Source organism: Gopherus evgoodei, chromosome 6, assembly GCF_007399415.2.
Source record: "Gopherus evgoodei ecotype Sinaloan lineage chromosome 6, rGopEvg1_v1.p, whole genome shotgun sequence".
In the NCBI taxonomy this organism is placed as follows: domain Eukaryota; kingdom Metazoa; phylum Chordata; order Testudines; family Testudinidae; genus Gopherus; species Gopherus evgoodei.
Window position 1 is genome coordinate 44,118,379 of NC_044327.1, and position 23,887 is coordinate 44,142,265.

General features: G+C 41.3%; 1 protein-coding gene across 1 annotated transcript in view; it reads left to right on the top strand.

Annotated features, from left to right (window-relative positions):
* The window catches only part of SLC1A1 (solute carrier family 1 member 1), a 68,739-nt gene extending 47,632 nt beyond the window's left edge, over positions 1-21,107 (top strand). Inside the window, exons 5-12 of the mRNA XM_030567442.1 lie at positions 825-867; positions 2,331-2,438; positions 6,993-7,177; positions 8,412-8,519; positions 11,978-12,100; positions 12,695-12,889; positions 13,680-13,814; positions 18,997-21,107. Coding sequence (XP_030423302.1) covers positions 825-867; positions 2,331-2,438; positions 6,993-7,177; positions 8,412-8,519; positions 11,978-12,100; positions 12,695-12,889; positions 13,680-13,814; positions 18,997-19,243 — 1,144 coding nt within the window. The 3' untranslated portion in view covers positions 19,244-21,107. The remainder of the gene's footprint in view (positions 1-824; positions 868-2,330; positions 2,439-6,992; positions 7,178-8,411; positions 8,520-11,977; positions 12,101-12,694; positions 12,890-13,679; positions 13,815-18,996) is intronic.
* The last annotated feature ends 2,780 nt before the right edge of the window (positions 21,108-23,887 follow it).

Here is a 23,887-nt window from a genome sequence, read left to right on the forward strand (position 1 = left end):
AGTCCACACTTGTGCAGACTGCCCAAGATTTCAAAGGAATTTTGCCTGACTAAAGAATCTGAAAAATAAAGAGAGGATTTTAAAAATGATTTGGAAAGGATATAAACCCTCATGCTTCAGGGCACAGGTCAACCTCTAACTAATGGGGTTAGGAAGAAACGTTCCATCAGGGTAGGTTATCCCACAATTGCTCATTACAGAGTTTCTTGCCACTTCCTTTGATGCATCTGGCATTGGCTACTGTCAGAGACAAGCAACTGGATTACATTGACCTCGGTCTGATCCAGCATTGTGATTTCTGTGTTCCTAATTTTTTCATTAAATGAAAATGGTTCTTGATGTTGGAACATGTGGGAATCTTCCAACAGCCAAGATTTATTTTGGAATCCAGGCTCATAACAAAACACCTGTCCCCTAACACAATGTTAATAAACATCATTCCTCTTCCTGCACATCTGTTCGATACATGGTGAACTATATAAAAATGAGTTTAGACTGATTACTGTACTCCTCATGCAAATGAGGGAGACAGCACAGTATAGAGGAAGGATCCTGGATCTGGTTGTTCATCAATTTAAATGTCAAATACTGAAAAGTCACCCTAGAATTCCACATTAAACAGCCACCCGAACATTATAAATCTTGAAGCTTTGTATTGGCCAGTGCTTCAAAGCAGTGATAAATTCACCACTGTTTGGGAAAAGTGATTGTGTACAACAGCAATATGCCCCATTCTGTTTTTCGATTAGCTGGTTATTTTATTTTGGAAAATAGATTGGTTTTAGTACATCATAGTATTGTAAAGTCTTTAATTTATTTAACAGGAATATGTTCCCAGAAAACCTCGTCCAAGCTTGTTTTCAACAGGTAAGGTCAAATATTTTTTGTTGTTGCAGCTTTTATTCCCACCTGTTCAGTTCTTCTTATTTCCAAACCCCGAGGACGTTCTTTTGCGTTGCAATGTGGTAGGAATTAGTTATGAAAAAGGGTGGCTCTTGCACAACACTGAGACAAATGTCTAGTGGTAAGAGTTCTATTGTTAAAAAATCTCATTTTCCTTTCCACTGAAATAGACTTTTTATTGATGGCTCAAAAAAATTTATTCATCCCTTCCAAAACCACTGCTTTGGGAACTAGAAGAGCCACCAAAGCAATATGTGAGCACAAAGATTGCTCTTCAGAGATAATACATGGGCAGAAGTGTAATAATTTTGTAATTACCTGATTGCCCTGTTCGTACAGTTCCATTGAGAAAATCTTTAAATTCTTCCTCTGTCACACACCCCTAACTCGCCCCCTACACGCCCCATACATCTCTCTCAAATCTGCTGTAGATGGATGGAACTGATGTCTGGGTGTCTACTCTGCATGATATACACAGATTATAGTTGAAAGATCTCTCTTAGAAAGAATTAGACCTAGAAGAGTTAAGGTTTTAATTGGTGCTACAGCAGAGATAAAAAGATCCATCCACTCAACAGTCCTGTTCCTGATTCATTTGCATCTAAAACTGGCAAAAAGACCTTTACGGAAATTCACAAATATATTTGTTGAACTTCATGATGTCATCTGCTTCCCTTTTTTTGCCTTCCTTAACAGTTGCCTACCAGAGTTATTGCAGGGCAATAAAGCTCACCTAATATAGAACTAAACTTTTCCCAAGAAAAGATGTTAATCTTTCTCTACAAAATACAGTGTGTGTGTGTCTGTGTTCAGTATGTATAAGTGTTTATAGCAGCAGTAATTTTGTATGTATATTTTAAAGGACAAATCCTGCTCCTTGCACCAGTCTTGCGAAAGGCTTTCCTGCAGGACCAGATGGGAAGGAACCCATCTTTGTACCCTCATGGCTACAGCATCTCCCTCATGGAGTATATGTTCTCCACCAGCAAATGAGGAATAGCTGGTGGAGCTACATAGTTGCTCTGGCTCCATCTTCACTACCAACCTCTCAACAGTGCCTCTCAGAAATTCCCCTTTGAACATCTGCTCCACTATACCCGCATATTGCAGATCTCTTGTGCTGGGTTCAGGAATCCTGCTCTGTCTCCACAGAACTGCACAAGTTCCACATTGCACCAGAAGGGTGGGGAGCAGAACTTGCATGATGGTATCTGTGTATGAGTATGCCCCTTTCCAGTGGCTCAAATGGAGAAATTCAGTCACTCAAAGTCATTTGAAAGCTTTACCTGTTTGTATGTAACTGCTGCCCAAAAACCTTATGAAAGTCAGAATTGCATCGTTTCCTCAGAATTACTGGGTAGATTTGCCATTGTTAATTTTCCTACAGTTCCCAAATAAATGTTGTTGTTTCCTCCCACAAATTTCAGTATAAAACCAAACGTGAAGAAGTGAAACTTACAAATGAACTGGAAAAAAACAGCACTACAGTTACAGAAGAGCCTGTTACAATTGTCATGACAACAGAGGTTTTGGAGGTGCGGTTTTTATTATTGTATTCTGTGTTACAAAGAGAGGTATAAGAAATAGGGAAGGATTTGTAGACTGATATGTGGTTTGTTCAATATATTAATGATCTGGAGGAGGAAGTAAACAGCAAGTTGGTGAAATTTATCTTGGACAAAAATAAGGTAATACACAATGGGGGAAAATAATCTAAAGTTCTCATGTGATGAACTCTAAACTTGCTGAATCACTGAAGGAAATAGTCATTACGGATGGTTTGCTCAAGATATATGCCTAATGTGCAATAGAGAATAAAGAAGCAAATAAAATAGCTGTGGGTATTAGAAAAAGAAAAAGAAAGAAAAGAATGTGACCACATGATGGCATTCTGATAAATGGTAGTAGTTAAATGTTCTTGTGTTTTGGTAGTTCCTCAAGAAAAATGTAGTACAGATTGAAAAATAAAGAAGAGATTTAACAAAAATGAGCAGAGGTATGGACAGACTTACATACAGTGACAGCTTGCAAAGACTAGGGTTAGCCTGGAGAAGAGAAGAGTAAGAAGGGATTTAATAGATGAACACAGAATTATGAGCAGAAAAGTATAATTAATACTGATCAGATGCTCTTTTTTAAAAACTGGCATCTCATAATAGAAGAGCAAAGAGAGATTTACCTAATTTAAATGCTAAAGTGGAAGGCAGTGGAGAATCAGGCCCTGTGTCTATTTAACTTTTTCCTCATACAATTATACTGCAGTTAAGATCCATACCCAAATCAGATCCCGGCGGTCTATAGCACACCCCAAGCACTGTCTCAGGGGAAGCTCTAGTAGCTTTCTTCCCCAATGTGATTTTTGCCCAGACAGACTCTGTCTTATCCATTCTGTCCCTTCTTATTTCTTTACAGTTAATCTCATCATTGATATACAATTCTACTCCACCACCTTTGCCTTTATTTCTGTCTTTCCTAAACAGCACATACCCTTCGATACCTGTACTCCAGTCATGACTACTATTCCACCATATTTCTGTTATCCCTATAATATCCGGTTTCACTTCCTGCACCAGTAACTCTAGTTCCTCCGTTTTGTTACCTAGGCTCCTCGCATTGGTGTACAAACATCTTAATTCTTGCTGTTTGGCTTCACTCACATTCTTTACCCAATTAGGCCCAGACGTTCTACCGCCAGTATCACCTATTAGAATTGTATCTACAGTACCCTTCCTCCATATGTCCATTCTCCTACCCATGACAGTATCCTTTCTTGCTTCGTTTTCTTTCCTCTCAATGTTAAAATCTGGCGTGGAGATTACCTGGACATCTCCCAACCATCTCCCCTCAATTCCTAGTTTAAAGCTCTCTTAATCAGTTGTGCCAGCCTCCATCCTAGAAGTCTATTTCCCTCCCTATTCAGGTGAAGTCCATCCCAAGAGAACAGTCCTCTGTCCATGAATTCCTCCCAGTGGTCATACATCCCAAAGCCCTCCTTATAGCACCACTGCCTGGGCCATCTGTTGGTCACCATAATCTTGTCACACCTTTGTTGTCCTTCTCTAGGAACAGGCAGAATCCCATTGAAGATCACCTGAGCCTCGATTTCCTTAAGTGTCTTCCTCAGTCTGGCATAGTCTCCCTTGATATGTTCCAGCGAGGATCTAGATGTATCATTCATTCCCACATTAAAGACAATCAGCAGATTCTGTCCCGCTCCCGTTAGGATCCTCTTCAGCCTCAGGTCCACATCCCATATCTTAGCACTTTGGGGACAGCACACCCTTCTGTTGTCTGGTTCGGCTCTGGTTACAGGCCTGTCTATCCTTCTCAGTAAGGAGTCCCCAATCACATAGATCTGCCTTTTCCTGGTGACGGTGCGATTCTCCGGTCTATCCCCTGTTTCCTCTGGCCGCAAGTCCTCTCGATTCCTATTCATCCTTGCAATCCTCTGCAACCCATCCCGTATCCTCCTGGGGCTCATGTTTGGTGTCATCTCCATTGACTCTTCCCCTCTCCTTATAGGGCTAGCTGCTCTTTGCTTCTTCCTTGCCCTCTCACCTTCAGCGGCCACCTGCTGTGCCCCTTCTTCATTTTCCAACTCTGCAAACCTGTTCCTGAGCTCCATTGCGCCTTCACTAGCCTGTCTTTTCCTCTGCCTGGTTCCCTTAGTCACATGCTTCCACCGTCCACTTTCCTCACCCAGCAGTCTCCCCTCAGAGTTCTTTGGTCCTGCTTCCATCTGCAAGTCTGAGCTTTTCCCTTCGGCCTCATCATGTCTTTGCTCCATCATCCACTCGAACCACCTCCTAAACTCGACCAGAGTTTCCACCTGCATCTCCAATCCTCGGCTCTTTTCTTCCATCAGCTCTATCAGGTGGCACTTCATCAGACGAAACTCTTTTCAGGTATCCCCTCCAGGATCATGTACATGCTGCAGCTTCCACATCCAGTCATCTTCATTGTGTCTTCCACTGCTTGGGTCACCACAACTGCTGCCTCTGTATGTCATAGGCTTCCCACCTAAATCCTGTAAATTTGGGAAACACAAACCAACCCAAAACACCACCATCCACAGCAAAACAAACCCTCCATAAGCACCAAGACACTGCACACTCCTTTCAGTAGCCTGTGTGTTCTTCTGCCTGGCTCTGTTAGTCTTCCCCGAAACTCCCCCTGTAAACTCCCACTCAGACACCCTGTTTACAGCTCTGTTTGCTGGCTCCTGTGCTTAGGTATTAATAAGAAGAAGAACTATTGTTATAAGCTGGGGAGGCATCAGTTGGAAGTAACAGAGGAGGAGAAGGACCTCGGAGTATTGGTCAATCACAGGATGACTATGAGCCACCAATGTGATATGGTGGTGAAAAAAGCTAATGCGGTCTTGGGATGCATCAGGTGAGGTATTTCCTGTAGAGATAAGGAGGCGTTAGTACCGTTATGCAAGGCACTGGTGAGACCTCATCTGGAATAGTGTGTGCAGTTCTGGTCTCCCATGTTTAAGAAGGATGAATTCAAACTGGAACAGGTTCAGAGAAAGACTACTAGGATGATCCAAGGAATGGAAAACCTGTCATATGAAAGGAGACTCAAAGAGCTTGGCTTGTTTAGCCTAACTAAAAGAAGGCTGAGGGGAGATATGATTCCGCTCTATAAATATATCAGAAGAATAAATACCAGGGAGGTGGAGGAATTTTTTAAGCTCAGTACCAGTGTGGACACAAGAACAAATGGATAGAAACTGGCTATCAGGAAGTTTAGACTTGAAATTAGATGAAGGTTTCTAACCATCAGAAGAGTGAAGTTCTGGAACAGCCTTCCAAGTGGAGTAGTGGGGGCAAAAGACATATCTGGCTTCAAGACTAAGCTTGATAAGTTTATGGAGGGGATGGTATAATGGGATAGCCTAATTTTGGCAATTAATTCATCTTTGACTACTAGTGGTAAATATGCCCAGTGGTTTATGATGGGATGGGATCTGAATTACTACAGAGAATTCTTTCCTGGGTGTCTGCCTGGTGATTCTTGCCCACATGCTCAGGGTTTCGCTGATTGCCATATTTGGGGTCGGGAAGGAATTTTCCTCCAGGGCAGATTGGCAGAAGCCCTGGGGGGTTTTCGCCTTCCTCTGCAGTGTGGGGCATGGATCACTTGCTGGAAGATTCTCTGCACCTTGAAGTCTTTACACCATGATTTGAGGACTTCAATGGCTCAGACACAGGTTTGATACAAGAGTGGGTGGGTGAGATTCTGTAGCCTGCATTGTGCAGGAGGTCGACTAGACAATCATAATGGTCCCTTCTGACCTTAAAGTCTATGATTCTATGATCTATAACTAATTGAACTATACAATTTAGGTCTTTCATTGAAATATCATGCATCAGATTCTAACTCATTATACTCATGCAAATCCACTAACTTCAGATGAATTATATTCATTTAACTAAGGGCAAAACTGGATACCTTGAACATGATTCTCAATTGCACTAAGGCCCCTTTACAGTGATCTGGATATTGGCTCCTGCACAGAGGGCCTCCCTGTCTGGCACAGAGTTGGCATAACAGCGGTACATCAGCCCTGCTCTTAATCCCCAGTGCAGGAAGTGAATCATGTTCATGTTGGGGGTGTGGCTAGAGCACACTATGCTATAGTTATTCTCTGTTTCCCAGGGCCCTGGGAAACTGTGCAAATTAGACCAGCCCTGGGGCTACTGTAACCTACCCTACAGTATGGACAGGTCCTTGCATTCATAGGAGCTGGAACAAGGGGTGCTGAAGGTGCGGCAGCACCTTCTGCCTTGAAGTAGTTTCCATCATATACACGGTTTACAGTTTGATTCAATGACTCTCAGCACCCCCACTATACAGATTGTTCCAGCACCCCTGCTTGCATAACTTAGGATCATAAAAGCATCTTAAAGCCACCTTTACCCCTCCCTCCCCCCACCCCAACACACACACTCCCTGCAGTAAGTGTGAGACCAGAGAATTGTTTTCAGTGAAAGATCTAAGATGTGTTTTCATTTTAGGACTCATGTAAACTAAATATACTGTTCCTGTTCAGTAACTGTCTTCTTGGTTTCAATCTACAGAACAAAACCAAAGAATACAAAATAGTGGGCATGTATTCCGATGGCATTAATGTGCTGGGCTTGATTGTCTTTTGTCTTGTCTTTGGAATTGTTATTGGGAAAATGGGAGAAAAGGGACAAGTTCTGGTGGACTTTTTCAATGCACTGAATGATGCCACAATGAAAATTGTTCAGATAATCATGTGGTGAGTACAATGATATCCTGATATTTTCTATTATCTCCTTTAAGCAAGTTTTTCCTTAACTTTAATGGAAGCAGGATCACTCTCTGCGTTTATTTTTTTACATCGCTTCTTACAGCAGGCTACTTTAAAAGAAAAGTAAGTCTAATAAATGACTTGCAAATTCAAAATAAGAAACAATAATATGAGCCAAATTAAAATTTGAACCCTCATTTATTCGGTATTCACAAATACAAAGTGGTCGTGTAATTTTAAAACTTCAGCATCATTAACTCAATACTAATAGGTTTTGTGAGATTTACACGACCTGAAGAGAAATGGACAAGGAAACCAGATTACAAACACAGGTCTTGATCTTGAAATTGGAGTAAAATTCTGCAGACTGACCACACAGCTCTTCAGTACTCCATCATCTGTACTAGGACTTTGTGGAAATCAGATTACAGGATCAGGGCCATAATTTTCACCCAGGCCTTAATAGGGTTTGATCCTGAAAACACTTGATAATGAGTGTGTGTTGTTTACTACTGTGACCTGAAAAGGACTGCCACTCCTGGCAGTGTGCACTATACACGCTAAGAAGAGTTTATAGGATCGGGCTGTAAGCATGTGAGATCACATGTGAACAGAGCCAGAGGTGATCTGGCTGTAAAGCAATAGCTTTTGCCTTAATTAAATGGTAGTTCTGTTCTTTATTACACAATGCGAAGACCGATGCATTGTCCTGATATAGTAAAATGTATATTCTTGTATAAAGATATAGACCCTGATTCTGCACTGCAATCCATGTGAGAAGAAGGGAACTTTCCCACTTCCATCTCTTTGCAGGGTAAGGTTATAGGCCCCAATCCTGCAAACTCTTACATATGTGAGCAGTTATGCACATGCATAAAATTCTGTAGGATTGGGGCATAGTCTGTAATCCCTCACCCATCTCTCCAAGCTCTGTTAATATGTCTTTACTCATTACGTGTAGGACTGTGGTTACTGCTGTATTTACTCTGACACCTAAACAGGCAAACACTAATGTTTTAATATTAAAAATCAATTCTAATGTAGTACATTTGAAAGTAAGTTCAGCTGTATTGCAGAACTCCCTCAAATTCTCCTTTTTTTTACAGTGATGAAAACAAATCTTTCTTCTTGCAGAAAGAAAATGTTATTGTGCCAGATCTGTTTAGCAACATCAGCTTTAGAAAAGGATGCGTTTTTAATTAAGCTGTTTTGTGCACCCTAGGTATATGCCACTTGGCATTTTGTTCTTGATTGCTGGGAAAATAATAGAAGTTGAGGACTGGGAAATCTTTCGCAAACTGGGTCTTTATATGGCAACAGTACTAAGCGGGTATGTCATTCCTTGAAGGTAAAATGAAAATGTATGATTTGATTGAACCACACTTTATTAGACAGAGAATGATATAAAAATAAGATCTGAGAAAAGATCCCATCTATAAAGTCATTTGAGGATAGTTTGCATTAGAAGTGCACCCTTTACTTTAAAACTATCATCTGCCTTCCAGCCAGGGGTGCTGGAACAATTTTTATTGTGGGGGTGCTGATGATGGAAACCATGGTGTTTGGTGTTTGTTATTACTGCTTCAATCCAGCACCCTTAGTTCCAGCACCAGTGCTTGCAGCATAAAATGAAAAGGTGCATATGGAACTCAGTACTCTCCCTCTCTCTTAGCTGGCTCCTCAGAAGGTATGTTGCTTTAGAAAATGGGGTGATGCCTCCACTAAACACGGGAAGGATGGGGCCAGGGAAGGAAGTCTCCTGGCATGAAGAACCCTGCTTCTCCCACCAACTTCTTGTTGATGGCCCGGTTTTGCCGACCTATTAACAAGGTTGCGTTGCACTCCTCAAATTTGGTAGCTCTCTAGAGATCTTTGGGAGGTGAGAGTGATCTGCATCGAGGACCTGTCCCCTTACACCAGCTTTCTACCCCAGTGTATACTTCTCCATCTCACAGATGATGTGTTAAAATGGGGACACCTTATCAGCCTAAAGAAAGAGGAATTGACCTAGGATGCACCATGAGCAGGCCAGAGGAACCAGGTCCCAAAGAGAAGCTTGGGAGGAGGACAGGGGACTCCTGTTCCTTTAAAAAGCAAAGAACTGCTTAAATCTTGATATTTATCTATGTTCTTGGGCAACAGGCTTCTCTCTCAGGAAGAGCTCTATTTCCCAGAACTTCCCTTCTCGCTGCTGATAGGATTTTTTTTTTTTAAACTGTAAAAATTTTATCAACTGAGAGAGAAAGTTTTATGGAAATAAATTTGCATAAATAGTAAAGCAAGATATGACTAAATTACTGGCATGAGTACTGAGATGAGCACAAACATATTTACTTGGGATAATTCTGATTCTAACAATACCTAAGAATACAATTTTCAAAAGTGCTTAAGTCAGTTGAGAGTTGTTGAGCCCTAAGTCACTTAGGTGCTATAGAAAATTTTACCTTTAGTAACTTTTTGTAAAAGAGGTCCCAACACCAGCACATAACATTCTTTCTATTCTCTCTTTATTCACTTGTTGTGTTGGATCTAAAATATCTTTCTGTGCATCATCATAAAGGGCTTGATTTCTTTTCTGTTAAACAGCTGATTCAGACTTTTTAGAGACAACCATTCTGTCCAAATTTGGCTTAAATGGTTAGATATATACTGTAATTTTGTTTTTCACACTTATAGTTTAAATAGCTCCCTAAAATTCTGCTTTCATCCTGTTTATAGGCCAATGCTCATTAAATTTGCTTTTACGAGAAAGATGAAAAAGTTTCTTTTTCCAATATTACAAAGAGTAAAAAACCTTCTCCATCCACTTCCTTAGCCTCCAGAATCTCTCAACATTTCCATTCTGCTTGCTGGACCAAGTACTCACATTACAGATTAAAAACTATGAAGTCCAATGGTGTAAAACAGATCTCTCTTCCTACAGTCTGATAACTTGCCCATTTTATGTGCCACTGTAAATTTCTGTTCCGTAGGTAGCTATTGCTGTGTTAATTGTCTGATTTTGGCAGAACAGGTGGTCCCAGACTTTCTCAATATCTTTATCAGCTGCTGTGAGATCATTAAATGGTGTTGCAAACACACTCATGTTCCCAAGAACATCCTGTGATGGTACTATAGGAGTTCCAAGATGGTACATGCCACTATGGTCTACGCCTTTTCCAGGCTCTGACTATTCCTATCTATGACAATTGCTGTTGCTGTGATGGCATATGACCTTGGAATGCCAGAAGTATTTTGCAGACCTTTCATAAACATTTCACTTCAAATATACTTAACATAAGCTAAATACCTCCAGCCTCATAAGAACATAAGAATGGCCATACTGGGTCAGACCAAAGATCCATCCAGCCCAGTATCCTGTCTTCTGACAGTGGCCAATGCCAGGTGCCGCAGAGGGAGTGAACCTAACAGGTAATGATCAAGTGATCTCTCTCCTGCTGTCCATCTCCACCTTCTGACAAACAGAGGCTAGGGACACCATTCCTTACCCATCCTGGCTAACAGCCATTTATGGACTTAACCTCCATGAATTTATCCAGTTCTCTCTTAAACGCTGTTATAGTCCTAGCCTTCACAACCTCCTCAGGCAAAGAGTTCCACAGGGTGACTGTGCTCTGTGTGAAGAAGAACTTCCTTTTATTTGTTTTTAACCTGCTGCCCATTAATTTCATTTAGTGACCCCTAGTTCTTATATTATGGGAATAAGTAAATAACTTTTCCTTATTCACTTTCTCCACATCACTCATGATTTTATATACCTCTATCATATCCCCCCTTAGTCTCCTCTTTTCCAAGCTGAAAAGGCCTAGCCTCTTTAGTCTCTCCTCATCTGGGACCTGTTCCAAACCCCAAATCATTTTAGTTGCCCTTCTCTAAACCTTTTCTAATACCAAATTAACAGATGTGTACTAGGCAAGTATAGTAATTAACACACCCAGGGCCAAATTCTTCCTTCAGATACATGCTCACAACTTCAATTAACTTCAGCAGGACTTGCTCACATACATCTGAGGGGAGAATTTTGTCCTTCTTATTCTAGCAATACAAATAAAAGTGATCTAAGTCACAGTGTTAAATGACAATCCTTCAGCATCTAACAACATTCAGTACTGTAGGGCAATATACTTCTCGTTTACACCAGGATAAATCAGAAATAACTCAGTTGAATTTAATCGAGATTTACACTAATTTAACAGAGGAGAATTTGAACCAAATTTACATATGCAGTTTCTCACAGTACAAAAATGTGATGTTGAGATGGATGTAATCAAAGCCATTATGAAAACCCATCTGTAAACCAAATTTCTTTTTAACCCCATTCAGAAAATATTTCCAAAGGTGATATAATACTTTTTAATAGCGCTAATCCATTTTTTAGCTCTAGCCTCTAGTCTTAGTTATAAGACTATTTTGGACTTTTTCAACACTGCCCCTGTTCTTCTGTTTAAATATTCTTCATTTCTTTTATTTGTTTTACCATCTTCAGTTAAACTTTGATCCTAACATATTAATTAGTTTATCTGATTTCATATTGTACATTGAAAACAGAGACATATAATGCCTCCCCCCCAAAAAAAAAATGTTTCAGGAGAAGTGCCTCTGCCCAAAAATTACTAACATAAATTGGGCATAATTTGCCCTGGAACACATGCATGTAATTATCATTGAAGTCAATCTGAGTTGCACACAGATATCTGAGGGCAGAATTGGACACTGGTTATCACCTCCTCATTAAGACCATGAGATCAGATAGATCTAACTATTTGAACAGGCTGTTTTCTTTTGCAGACTTGCAATCCATTCCGTTGTAGTTCTGCCACTGATCTACTTAATAACAGTAAGGAAAAACCCTTTTCGGTTTGCCATAGGGATGGCTCAGGCACTTCTGACAGCCCTCATGATCTCCTCCAGGTAATCAAATAATTTTTCCCCTCTAGCATTAATATGCTTTGTAATCATCATCTCTTCAGTTTATCTGTTGCTCTGATTTTATTGCTGCCTGTGTTTCCCATCCTGATCTCACATGAACCATTGTAAATCCATTGGGTATAAACCCAGAGGAAATATTACTCTTATAATTATTTTTTATATAGCACCCAAAAGTGTGCTGTTGACTACAATAGAGTTATCCTGGATTTATACCAATGTTTTTGAGATTAGTGTCTAGTCTCTTGAATGTAAATCCAGGAAATAGTGCTGTAAATTAGTTCATTGCTCACAAAATATCTGAAGCTAAATTGTGTCATTGCTTTATTGTGTTATTTTAAGGATAATTAAAACTTTTGGTTATTGTTCCAGGAATTAGAAGAGATGGGAATTATGATTTCAATCCAAGGGACAAACTGTACTTTCATTGTATGTGCAAAACTCCCCTTCACACCCCAGGGCAGAATTTGACTGCAGTTTGGCTTTAAAAAAAAAAAAGACACAAAAGCACATCAGATTAATAAAAGAACAGGCATTCTAGTAGTGTGCTGCTTATTTGTTTGTTTATTTATGACCCAGTTCGGCAACTCTGCCTGTCACCTTTCGCTGTGCAGAAGAAAAAAACCATGTCGACAAAAGAATTACCAGATTTGTTTTACCAGTCGGAGCTACAATCAACATGGATGGAACAGCCCTCTATGAAGCTGTGGCAGCTGTGTTTATTGCACAACTTAATGACTTAGAGTTGGATGTTGGCAAAATAATCACCATCAGGTGAGAGTGATACCATAACATGAGTTGTTTTGTTATTTTTGTTACTGGATTGTGGATTTACTTCAGGCACCCTAATAGAATCTTGCTGATTTCACACCTGTCATTCACACCACTGAGCAGTAAGGGTCAAATTTGCACCTCTTCCACAAATCTTCAGTAAATAAGCCTTGCACAGAGGACCTATCTAAGAATTTGGGGTGGGGAATGAATGAGGTAGCAATGCATGGGGCCCACAGTGTCTGGAAGCTGTAGGTACAGTAACAGCTGAGGCTTGCAATAGACCCCCAACCTGGACATTTTGTCCAGTAGATCTGCATACTTTGCAATCCCATTGGCCATGCTCCTCACCCCTCCTAAATTCCTCATCAGTGCTGCTGTTTAGACAGCTCCAAAGCCCTCAGGCTGGAATAGTCACCATGGTGATTGGCCTCTGCAGCAGAAACATGGCAGCTCCATAGCCTGTACACTTTCTTTGCCTGCCCAGGATCTACCCCTATATGTGATCAGCCACTATGTCAATAACAATGCTGATAAAAACATCTGCAAATGATAGTATCAGAGGGGTAGCCGTGTTCGCTGCTTTTGCAAATGATAGAAACCCACTGGGGCCCTGGATCCCACATGCCTCTGCAGATATAACTCCCAGTGAAGTATGGGATTGGCATGAAGAAGGATTTTTAAACATTAGTTTTATATTTCAATGAGCACACAGTTCTGAATGTAGCAGAGAAATCCACACAGGAGGCGGACATTTTCAAACTGTCTTTTCACTGATTTGTCTGGGATTTAGTGTCACAGCTACTGCGGCCAGCATCGGAGCTGCAGGGGTCCCCCAGGCTGGACTCGTCACCATGGTGATTGTGCTGAGCGCAGTTGGGCTGCCTGCTGAAGATGTTACCCTTATCATAGCAGTTGACTGGCTTCTGTAAGTTTAATATATTCAGCATTTAATTATTTCAGTAGTGTATTTTATACATGGTGCATGAACATCTATGACCAGACTTTTAACCCTGAATTTATTTCTCCTTCTAACTAGGCTGTTCAATAATATGTTTAAAAAATAACTAGAAATAAAGCTGGTTAGAGATAACACTGCCACCCAGCTGATTTGTAATACAATTATATAAGCGACATCATTGTTAATCAAAACAGCTAACAGTCTGATCAGATCTGGGCCCTTTTTATTAGTCTTTTATGTGAAGATGACATGCAAGGCCAGATTTTGATTAAAAAACAAGGACCAAGATCTGTACACTCTATACATAACAAAAATTACCACAATTGCATATCCACCTCAATAGTTAAATACCTTTTTATACCCCCATGTGCCCCGATTCACCAATGCAGTTATGGTAACTGCATATACAGAGTACACAATCTAACTCAAAATATACAGACTATAAAATGTAACTAAGAAAAGAACTGTAAGCAAAAATATCCATTTCAATCAGAGGGTATTTGTAAAATAATGTTATGGTAGTTATATAATTTATTTGCAGTAATCAGATGCAAGCCACAAACATAACATTCCAGCTAATTTTCACAAAGTAAACCCTTTACTTCTGTGATTTTTGTTTTGTTTTAGAGGGGAAAAGTTCTGTCCAATGTACAGTCGCACAGGGTTTCTGCAGTGGCAACTTCTTTCCTGCGTGAGCCGCTCTCCATTGTAAAAGATCGATATGGGCATGCCCCCCACACACACACACCTTGATTCCCCTTTCCAGCTCATGAACACTTTCCTGATCCTGTTAAGCTATTTTTCCAGGGGAGAGACAAAGATGTCCTAGGGACTTGTCATGTGCCTCTTACTCACAGATTTCTCTCCAGGAAGAAAGGTCTCAAAAGTGTTGGTCTTGCCCACTTGGTTTTCTTGGAGCACCCCTAATGCCAGGTGCTGGACTGATAGAGGAGAAAGTATCCTCTGATTAAGAATGAGACACCCAAGCCCCAGGAAGCAACATGATGAGGTGCTGGAGTAGAAGACTGGAGTATGATCCTGGCTCCTGACTGTCATGGATGTACAGTGTTAGCTGGAGCAGAGCAGCTGCTCTGTGCCTCAGTTCCCCTGTCTGTCATTTGGAGATAGTGGTGCTACCTACTTTGTAAGAGGCTTAGAGACCTATAGGTGAAAAGTTTGACCAAGTATTACTCTTAAAAAAAGGAAAACCATAGCACGAAAAATCTCTAATCTGTGAGCCACCCACTTTTGTGCAGCCATCCATTCCTCCTGTGTGTCACGGTCAGACAGCTGATGGCTGTCAGAGTTACAACAGGATGAGCATTTCTAGTCCTGTATTCCCAAAACAGCCAGATAAAATCTCTCCAGGGTCAAGTTAGCTGTCAGCTGCCTTAATGTTGTCAATCAGTATCTGCAAAGTGGGCTAACAGATGGGGGAACAGTGGAATCCTCTCCCTAAGCCCTGTCTAGACTTGGAATGTAGTATAATTTATAAACACAACTTAGCTCATGTTTTTATACACAAGCTATGTCCTAGTCTAGACATGGGCATACAAGCGAGGAAGAACCACTAATCGTCTATGCCATCTTCAATGAGCCACAGAAAACAAATGAACAGGGCAGTGGGATTGTAATTTGTTTTTATTATTATGTACATTTCTGAAGTCTTTTGTACTGTCAGGGTCCCATTAAATTTAAATTAGACATACAAAGCTCCCCTCAATGAACAAAACTCCCATCCCTCACCAATGGACTGATGCATCCAACCCACAAGGGGGAGCCAATCTAGGACAACTCACACATAACCCATCTTTGTTTGCATGAAAAGTGTTTGGAAGAGGTCAGAATGCTTTTACCAGAAAACCCTCCTCTGGGAAGTTCCATGCCCTTAAATAGAAAGATTTTTCAGTGCTAAAGATGCTCTTTAGATGGCTGTTACTGTGCTACCCATAGTAATAATGTGACCAGTCCCAAACTCAGGAACCATAAAACCTTTTATAATACCACATACCATATATTTCATAGGGCAGATTTTCAAGACCATAGCTTCCTACCCTGGAATCCCCTAAAGAAGTTTATTGTTGCCGTAGCTGTTAAACCAGGACCTGTGATCTTTTAGTTAACATCAGCAATGTGAAATTACTTGAAAGGAAGAGAATCTAAAGGAGAGAGCATCATGCACGAGAAAAGATGGGCTGTTCCTAAGGATTCAATATAATCACAAAATTCTACACTATGTGCTTTTAACCAGTGTACTGATATTTACAGCCAGTTAACTTTACTGCACAGTGCCTGTAATATTCCACCTCTTTTTAAGTTAGTGTTTTGTGGCTTATGCAGATTCTTTCCTCCCTTGAACTTTGGATTCTGCAATCTTACATTTATATGCATTGAAATTTGATTTCCTAACACTCTTAAGCAACAGTCAGTTTTAGTACAAATAACACAAAACTGGATCCATAAAGTAAAATCCCTTTATCAGCAAAATTCTAATGATAATGACTAATGATAACACCTGCATGGCAGAGAAGAGGCAGCTGCTTCTGCAGTACCTAGCTCCACAATGAGTCTGTGCCAAACAAAATATTTTTCTGATTCAATCATCTTAAATAGATTAATTCATTTTTTAAAATATAATTAACATCAGGCTGCTTTTTCCACTAGTGTGTTCAGATGGGGTTCAGCATGGGTGTACTGCAGGACAGGGCTTGGGAAGCGCTCCTATGCAGAAAGCAGCCAGAATTTTCCAGCTGCGCTCCCCAAGTGGGGAGTTGCTAGCCAGCTGGCAGCGAAGGGCTGTGTTTCTGAGTGGGTTGAGTTAGCAGCCAGGCCTCCCACACCACCTCACCTGGAAGGACTTGCTGAAGGAGCACACAATTCATAGTTCATAGACTTTAAGGTCAGAAGAGACCATTATGATCGTTTAGTCTGACCTCCTACACAATGCAGGCCACAGAATCTCACCCACCCACTCCTGTATCAAACCTGTGTCTGAGCCATTGAAGTCCTCAAATCATGGTTTAAAGACTTCAAGGTGCAGAGAATCTTCCAGCAAGTGACCCATACCCCACGCACAGCCTCAGCTGGTGCATATCACATAGCATACCACCAAAGTCAGTGGAACTATTTTATACCAGCTGAGGACCTGAGCCTTTGTCTTTCAAAAGCTAATGCAAAGGCTGCTCTTCAGCATGCTTCCCCATTTCCCAGAAGCATTCCACCTACACTATGTTAGCGTAATGCCTTCAGCTACCACTGCTCCTCTTCCTTCCTGCTCCCAGCACAGCTCCATCTCTAAGGGTACATCTTCACTACAGGGTTAACTCAGGCGCTTCCTCATGTGATACATGTTATCCATACAAAAGTATTTTGTGAGTAAAACATTGATACACTTCACTGGTGTTTGCAATCCCTTTGTATTTGGGAACATTTGACTTTTTATTTGCAAAGAATAGTCACAAAACTACCATGAATAAACATTTGTGCAAGTATTACCACCGGAGGCACTATCGTAGCCATTTTGAAAAGCTTCTTGCCTCCACCCCATGCACTGGCATCAACATCCCTCAAAGTCCCAACCATGCAAAGGTCATATGGAAGGAAAGTCTTCAGCCTGCAACAGCTGGCTGCAGGGGGGAATAAACAACAGACACACTAGTTTTCACATTCCCTGTCCCAGTTCCATGCCAATTTACATCTGGCCCCAAATTTCAAACTATACTACATGGAAAAGTATGGTCACTCCTCTGCCAAGTGGTAGCATCATTATTTATTATTATTATTAAGCAGCAAATTTGGTGCCTTTCTGGTCAGTTTCTCATTGGAGAGGAAACCAGTGACATGGTGTCCAGCTATTTCTTAGTGTAATTTGTTTTATGTTTTTAAACAGAGATAGACAAACAGCACACAGGCAATCCCTTCTTTCTGGACTCTTAGCCAAAATACCAATGCCCTCTTCCCAGGGAGCAACTCCGCAACGAAAACTGATTCCAGCTGGAACGATTAAGGCAGAGAGCAAACTCTCCAGCTGGTCACCAGAGCTCCCCCTCCCCCTCAACCCCACCAAAAAACCCCCAAAAACTCATAATAAAACAACCAACAGCACAGCATTTCTTCAAAGACTGGACAGTGCTCACATGAAAAAGAACTTGTAAGTAGAGCTGGGCAAAAAAATTTGGAGGAATAGTTATTCTCTCCCAAAACACAGTTTTGGCCAACCATGAACTGTGTCAATTCACTAAATAGTACTGACAACCCTGCTCCCCTCCCACTCTCCCCTCAAAAAGGCTTTTCCAGACTCTATGCATTGCAGCAGTGGCTTCTCTTACAACTTTTAGCCCAGTTGGTAGGGCACTCACCTGGGTTTGAAAGGCCTGGTTACAACTCCCCTCTTGGTTTGAAGTCACCCACATTGCAAGATAGTGTCCTGGCCATTAGGTTAAGGGATCTCTCCTGATTCAACTGTTCGACTATGTATAAACAGTTATTGGAGCAGGGACTTCAACTTGGGTCTCCCACATTCTAGCAGCACTCTAAACAGATATAGAGGCATTCTCACTCATTTTTCCTGCCCCTCTGGCTTTTCATTGTCAATACAACAGACAATGAATTTGTTTAGCCCTAAATGGACTTTTTCAATTTGCCTGAATGTTTCACAATTTTTAGATGTAGTCTGACCCGAACTGATTTTCTTTTCTTTTCTTTTCTTTTTTTTTTGGGGGGGGGGAGGAGAAATGGAGGGGGTGGAAACAGGACAGAGAATCAAAAAAAAATCACTTGTTTGCCGAGCTCTATTTGTAAAACAACATGTAACATCACCACCTGGTAACTTCTGCCATAACAGAAATGTAATGTTATTTACTGTTTCTAAAAAATCACTTTTTAGTACCAATAATTCCAAGTTTTTTCAAATTAAAATTGCCTAGAGGAAAGAGTGAAACAATTCTGCTCCTAATTCCTACACCAGTGAAAATCCAAAGTAAACCCACTGGAGTTACACCAGTATAACATCTGGCTCAGTGTCTACAGTACAGTTTAATTTTAAACTGATTACTAAAAAATATTTGTATTTAAATAACGTACAGTTTCTAAGAAAGCACACTGGAACCAGAAAGCCTGGCCTGTCTAACACAACATTTTTACTCCATAGGGACCGGTTCAGAACAATGGTAAACGTCCTTGGAGATGCCTTTGGTGCAGGGATTGTGGAGAAGCTCTCTAAAAGAGAGCTAGAGCTAATGGATGTCTCTTCTGAAGTCAACATAGTCAATCCTTTTGCCTTAGAAACAACAATACTTGATAATGATGAACCAGAGACCAAGAAATCCTATGTCAATGGAGGTTTTGCCATAGATAAATCTGACACCATATCATTCACCCAGACATCACAATTCTGAAGCCTACAGTTCCGCTGACACTAAAGGATAATTAAGAAAAAGATAACAAAAACTTGAGTATATTTGATTTGATACACAGACTTCCATTTTTTTCCCCACTGTTTGGATTCGCAGCATTTGGTCCCTGTGGGCAAGTTGTAAAATATGTCATTTTTTAATCATGTAAGATGAATGAGGCTTTGGAATGCCTATTTGGAATCATCTAGCTCATAAGCTGATGTTAGAACCAGGCCAGTGAAGTGAAGCAAATGTGCTTCTCTCGGGCAAAATGCAGTGCTTCACACCTCTCTTCCATTCTGCCACTCTCTGTATGGAATTCTTGTTAATATTTTTGCCTTTCACATTTTTACAAATGACACTGCATATAAAACACCTACTGTAACTTGATAATGTGCCAAATTGTTCACTTCTGCAGCTGGTTTGAACAACACATAGGGCAAACAGTTTTAGAAAGAAAACAGGCCTTAAGGGTTCTGCAATAAGAGTTTTAACATTTATGAGGTTTTATGTTGCTTTTATTTTAAGCATTATGGATGTTGGAAGTTATTGGTCAAGGAAAAGCTTCTAATGTTATATAGTTGATTTCCCCCCCCCCCATGAATGCCAACAGAGAGCAGAACTGAACTCTGCATATGAAGCAAATTGCTACAGGTTTGCTCTTCTTTTACTTGAATGAATTATAGCAAAATGAAACTCTCTGCCAACTTAGGTCCACTTTGGTAGTTTATTAAAACATCTCGATTGGAAGTAGCAAGAAGACAGCTTCAGTATTGTCCATTTTTTATTTTAGCCTAGTATTTCTCAGATGCAGGAAAGGCGGAGGTCACAAAGATTAAAATAGCTACTCCTGGGGTGACTTCCAAATCTTTTCTGCTTGGTAAAAGAGGACATAATATCAAGTGTAGATGAGGCACTCCTTTTTCTGGAGAGATGCTACTGGCTAGCTACGCTTTTACACAGCTAGTTCGTTTGTTTGCTCCTTGGTTTAATTTCTTGGTTGAACATGTGTAATTTTGCAGCTGCAAAAGCCCTATGCCCCACCATTTCAGTGCCAAGCCCTACCAGCTAAATCGTGCTATTTTATCAAAGTTTCTGGACTAAGGAAGCCATGTGTTTTAGTGACTTGTTATACAAAGTGACGACATCACCATGGGCTTCTTCATAAAGACATTCCATAATGTCAAGCTTCTATACAGTGCTGGATACGATATTTCCATGGTGCAACATCATTCCCCAGAGGGAGGAATCATTGTTAAGAACAAACTGTTTGCGTTGCATATCTACACCATGTCAGCAATCTGATTTGCAGAGCAAATTGAAATTCATACCCAAAAGTCTTTTTTCTTAAATAAAATTGTAGTAAACACTAAATTACATTTACATGCTGTCAAAATATTCAAGTTCCTGGATTGTTAGATAGTAAATTCAACGCTGCACTTTTGTATTTTAACCTGGAAATGTGCCAAAGAGAACTGAGAAAAAAATAATCCTTACGGTAGGTTTTGATAAATTGCACCTTAAATTAAATCTGCGAGACATAATCCTGTATGTATTTAAAATAAACATTGTAAACTATAACACAGTGTGACTCTAAAGTAAAAATACTGATATGTTTATACAAAATAAAGGAATGTACAAACTAAGTAAATCAATGCTTTGCTGTGTGCAGAACTAGTATATAAAAATCTTCATTTGTCCAGCATTGTTAATAAGAGAAAAAAAACACCAATTCCCATAGTTGTCTATAGTGTGCTTTGCCTTCTTTTTTTGGTGTGTGTGTTAAGTATTTTTTTGTAACCAGCCTCTTATAAGGCACTATGGATACTGTTCCCACTGTGATCTAAATAAATATTTATTTATTTCATTCCTTCTCCATCCTACTGTTGGTGTCACTAAGCATAACCCTACGTAACTTGGGAGGGTGGAAGGCCACAAGAGTATGGAGCCTTCCTGGTTTTAGGCCTCAGCAGACAAGAGTTCCTTCATGTTTGAACTTTAATTGACCTAAAAGGCCAGGTGTAACAGCCGTTATCAGTTGCAACAGTTCTAACTGGTCTAAAGCAGAAATAATGAGGCCTGTGCACCTTTAGCAGAAGGACAAGATAACTTGCAGAAGGAAAACTTACTAACCAGCTGCCGCGGCCAAGATTACTTAATGCACCTGCGCTTACGTAATTGCTACAGGGGGAGGTAGGAGGAAAAGGAAGGGAAAACGGGGAATTGCTAGTCAGTAAAAAAAGTTCTCATGAATATAAAGAAACAGACTGCTTGTTTTAGGTGTGCTTGATCTGAGTCAATCTCCCTGCACCGCTTTGAAATCTCAAATAAACTTGGTTTGCTTCTCCACCCTGGTGTGTTTATTGGTGCGGCACACCAGGCGACGGACCCCCCCGCTGTTGCTTGGCCTCAGGCAGTTATCTGTCGGCAACAGTTCTTGGCGCCCAACGTGGGCCATTGAGGCTAAAATTAGCCTTGCCTGGATCCCTTCTGGTGGTCGACGGATTACGGCGACGACCGACGCCCAGCGCGCACCAGTGACTTCACCGGGGGCCTCGGCGGAGAAGCAGTTCGACTGACCCCAGAGGGCACAACGGTGCAACGCGCTCGAGTAGTGGAGAAGCAGTTGAGGGCGACGGTGAGGAACCGGTCCCTTGGATAAGGTAGGAACAGTCCAGTGGTCTGGATTTTTGCCTGTTATGACCTGGGGACGCCCAGTGTCACCCTAGGATATGGGGCAGGGACAGAGTACAGGCAGGGCACGGTGTACACCCTTAGAATGCATTCTAGCGAATTGGGAAGTGCTTGGATCAGATCCACTAACTAAAAGCAAACTAAAAAGTTCTGTATAGTAGACTGGCCTCAATATCAACTAGAGGACCAGAAAGGTGGCCACCGGAAGGATCACTTAATTATAACATGATCCTCCAATTACTCCTGTTTTGTCAGTAAATGGGTAGCTTCTGAAGCTGTTTGTATGGAGAGCTCTTGCAAAAATACCCCACTGTAGCTCCAGTTCTTCCCTCTGTCTGGCAGAGTGCAAGGATCCAAAAAGCAGGTTAGGGATAGTGCAGGGACAAAGGAGGGACCTGTCTAGAAAAGGGAGACCCTGTGTCCTAGTGCACTCTCTCCCTGTTGTAGCTAAAAAGCAAGATCAGATGCAAAATGGTACTGGGGGCCAGTGTAAGTGACTGTTACCGGAAGACGCCCAGAGTACCCTGTGAAGCAAAAGCTCGTGACCAGGACTACTCTAACGCAAGCCCGGTAACTAGTGGATCTTTAGGAGGTCCGACCCATGGTGGGCTGACTTGGCCTGGCATCGTCCGGTGAGGAAGCTGCCTGGGTCTAGGAGTGTGTGTACCCATCTTCCCTTCCCCTTTCCTTTCCGTGTGGGCTACTGACAGTCTGATCATCTCACTGGATGCAATCAGAGTAAGCGGCGCCGTCTCCGAGAGACTAGCCGACGCTCTTTGCTGAAGGGAGGTGTAGGAGGGTCGTGGCCATCCTCGTTAGCCTCTCCTGTGTGAGTACCCTGTAGGGAAAAATCCTTAGTTTATGAGCCGCTAGCGCGGACAGGGCACCCTCCCTGTGTGTGTAAGTGGAAAATGGGTGGGGGGGGCAGTCTAAACATTCCACCTCACCCCCTAGGGTACCCCAGCATATTACATGTACGTACATTATGGTTCAACAACCTGCAGGTATTTAGAGAAATGGAATATTTACACGCGTAAAAATCCATCTAAACAATGCCCACTAGAAGGTACTTCAATCTAAATAAGATCATACATCTAAAAGGAGCGTTTAATCACCAAAAAGCCCTGACACAGGGTGAGCAATTTGTCTGTTGAGGAAAGGAATGGGTTAATTTAAAAATCATCTTGGCCCAGGGATGGAAGGGGGGGATTGCTCTGCGTTCAAGGTCCAGAATCAAAGCAGACTATGCTAAGTACAAAGAAAAACTGCTTTCGGCCCCAGCTGGCTGTGAAGGAAAAAATAGAGAGAGAGGCGAACCAAAGGCAATACAAGTTACAGAACTAAGATTACATTTGCAAAGCTTAACTGTCCAGTAAGATTCAACAGTGTGCCTTTGTTACCCCGGAGTCAGTGTGGCTTGGTGACACTGAAGAAGCCGCAGGCAGCTGACCTGGACTGGAATCTCTGAAAGAGACGCTGCAGAAGATTCCAGGGTGCAAGAGAACAGACCTCCAAAGAGCGGAAGCATGTTAGAAATTCTGGACAAGCTGTATACAGGATAATCTCCAGTCCACCTCTCCCCCCTTCTCTGAACATTATACACAGAAGTGGCCAGTCTGGACGTACGTGTGTGGGTATGAAAGGGGTTTGGGGCATTAATGTTTTCCTGAGTGATGAGGGAGCATTCCCAACACTCTCCATTGTTGTTTTATTATTTTATTAATGAAGCTTTAAAATTCAGTTATATGGTGTGTTTTCTTTATCTTCCCCCAACGATCCTGTGGTGCCAGCCTGATCACCTGACATGAGGAATAGATTGGTAACAGAAATTTGTCACAGTTTGGTGAGCAATTAAGAAGGGGGGAGCCCTGCAGAATTTACACCATCTATTTGTTTTACCCTTGTTATTTTGTGTTTGCTTTGCTTGGTATTGTTGGTGTTAAATGTTAAAAA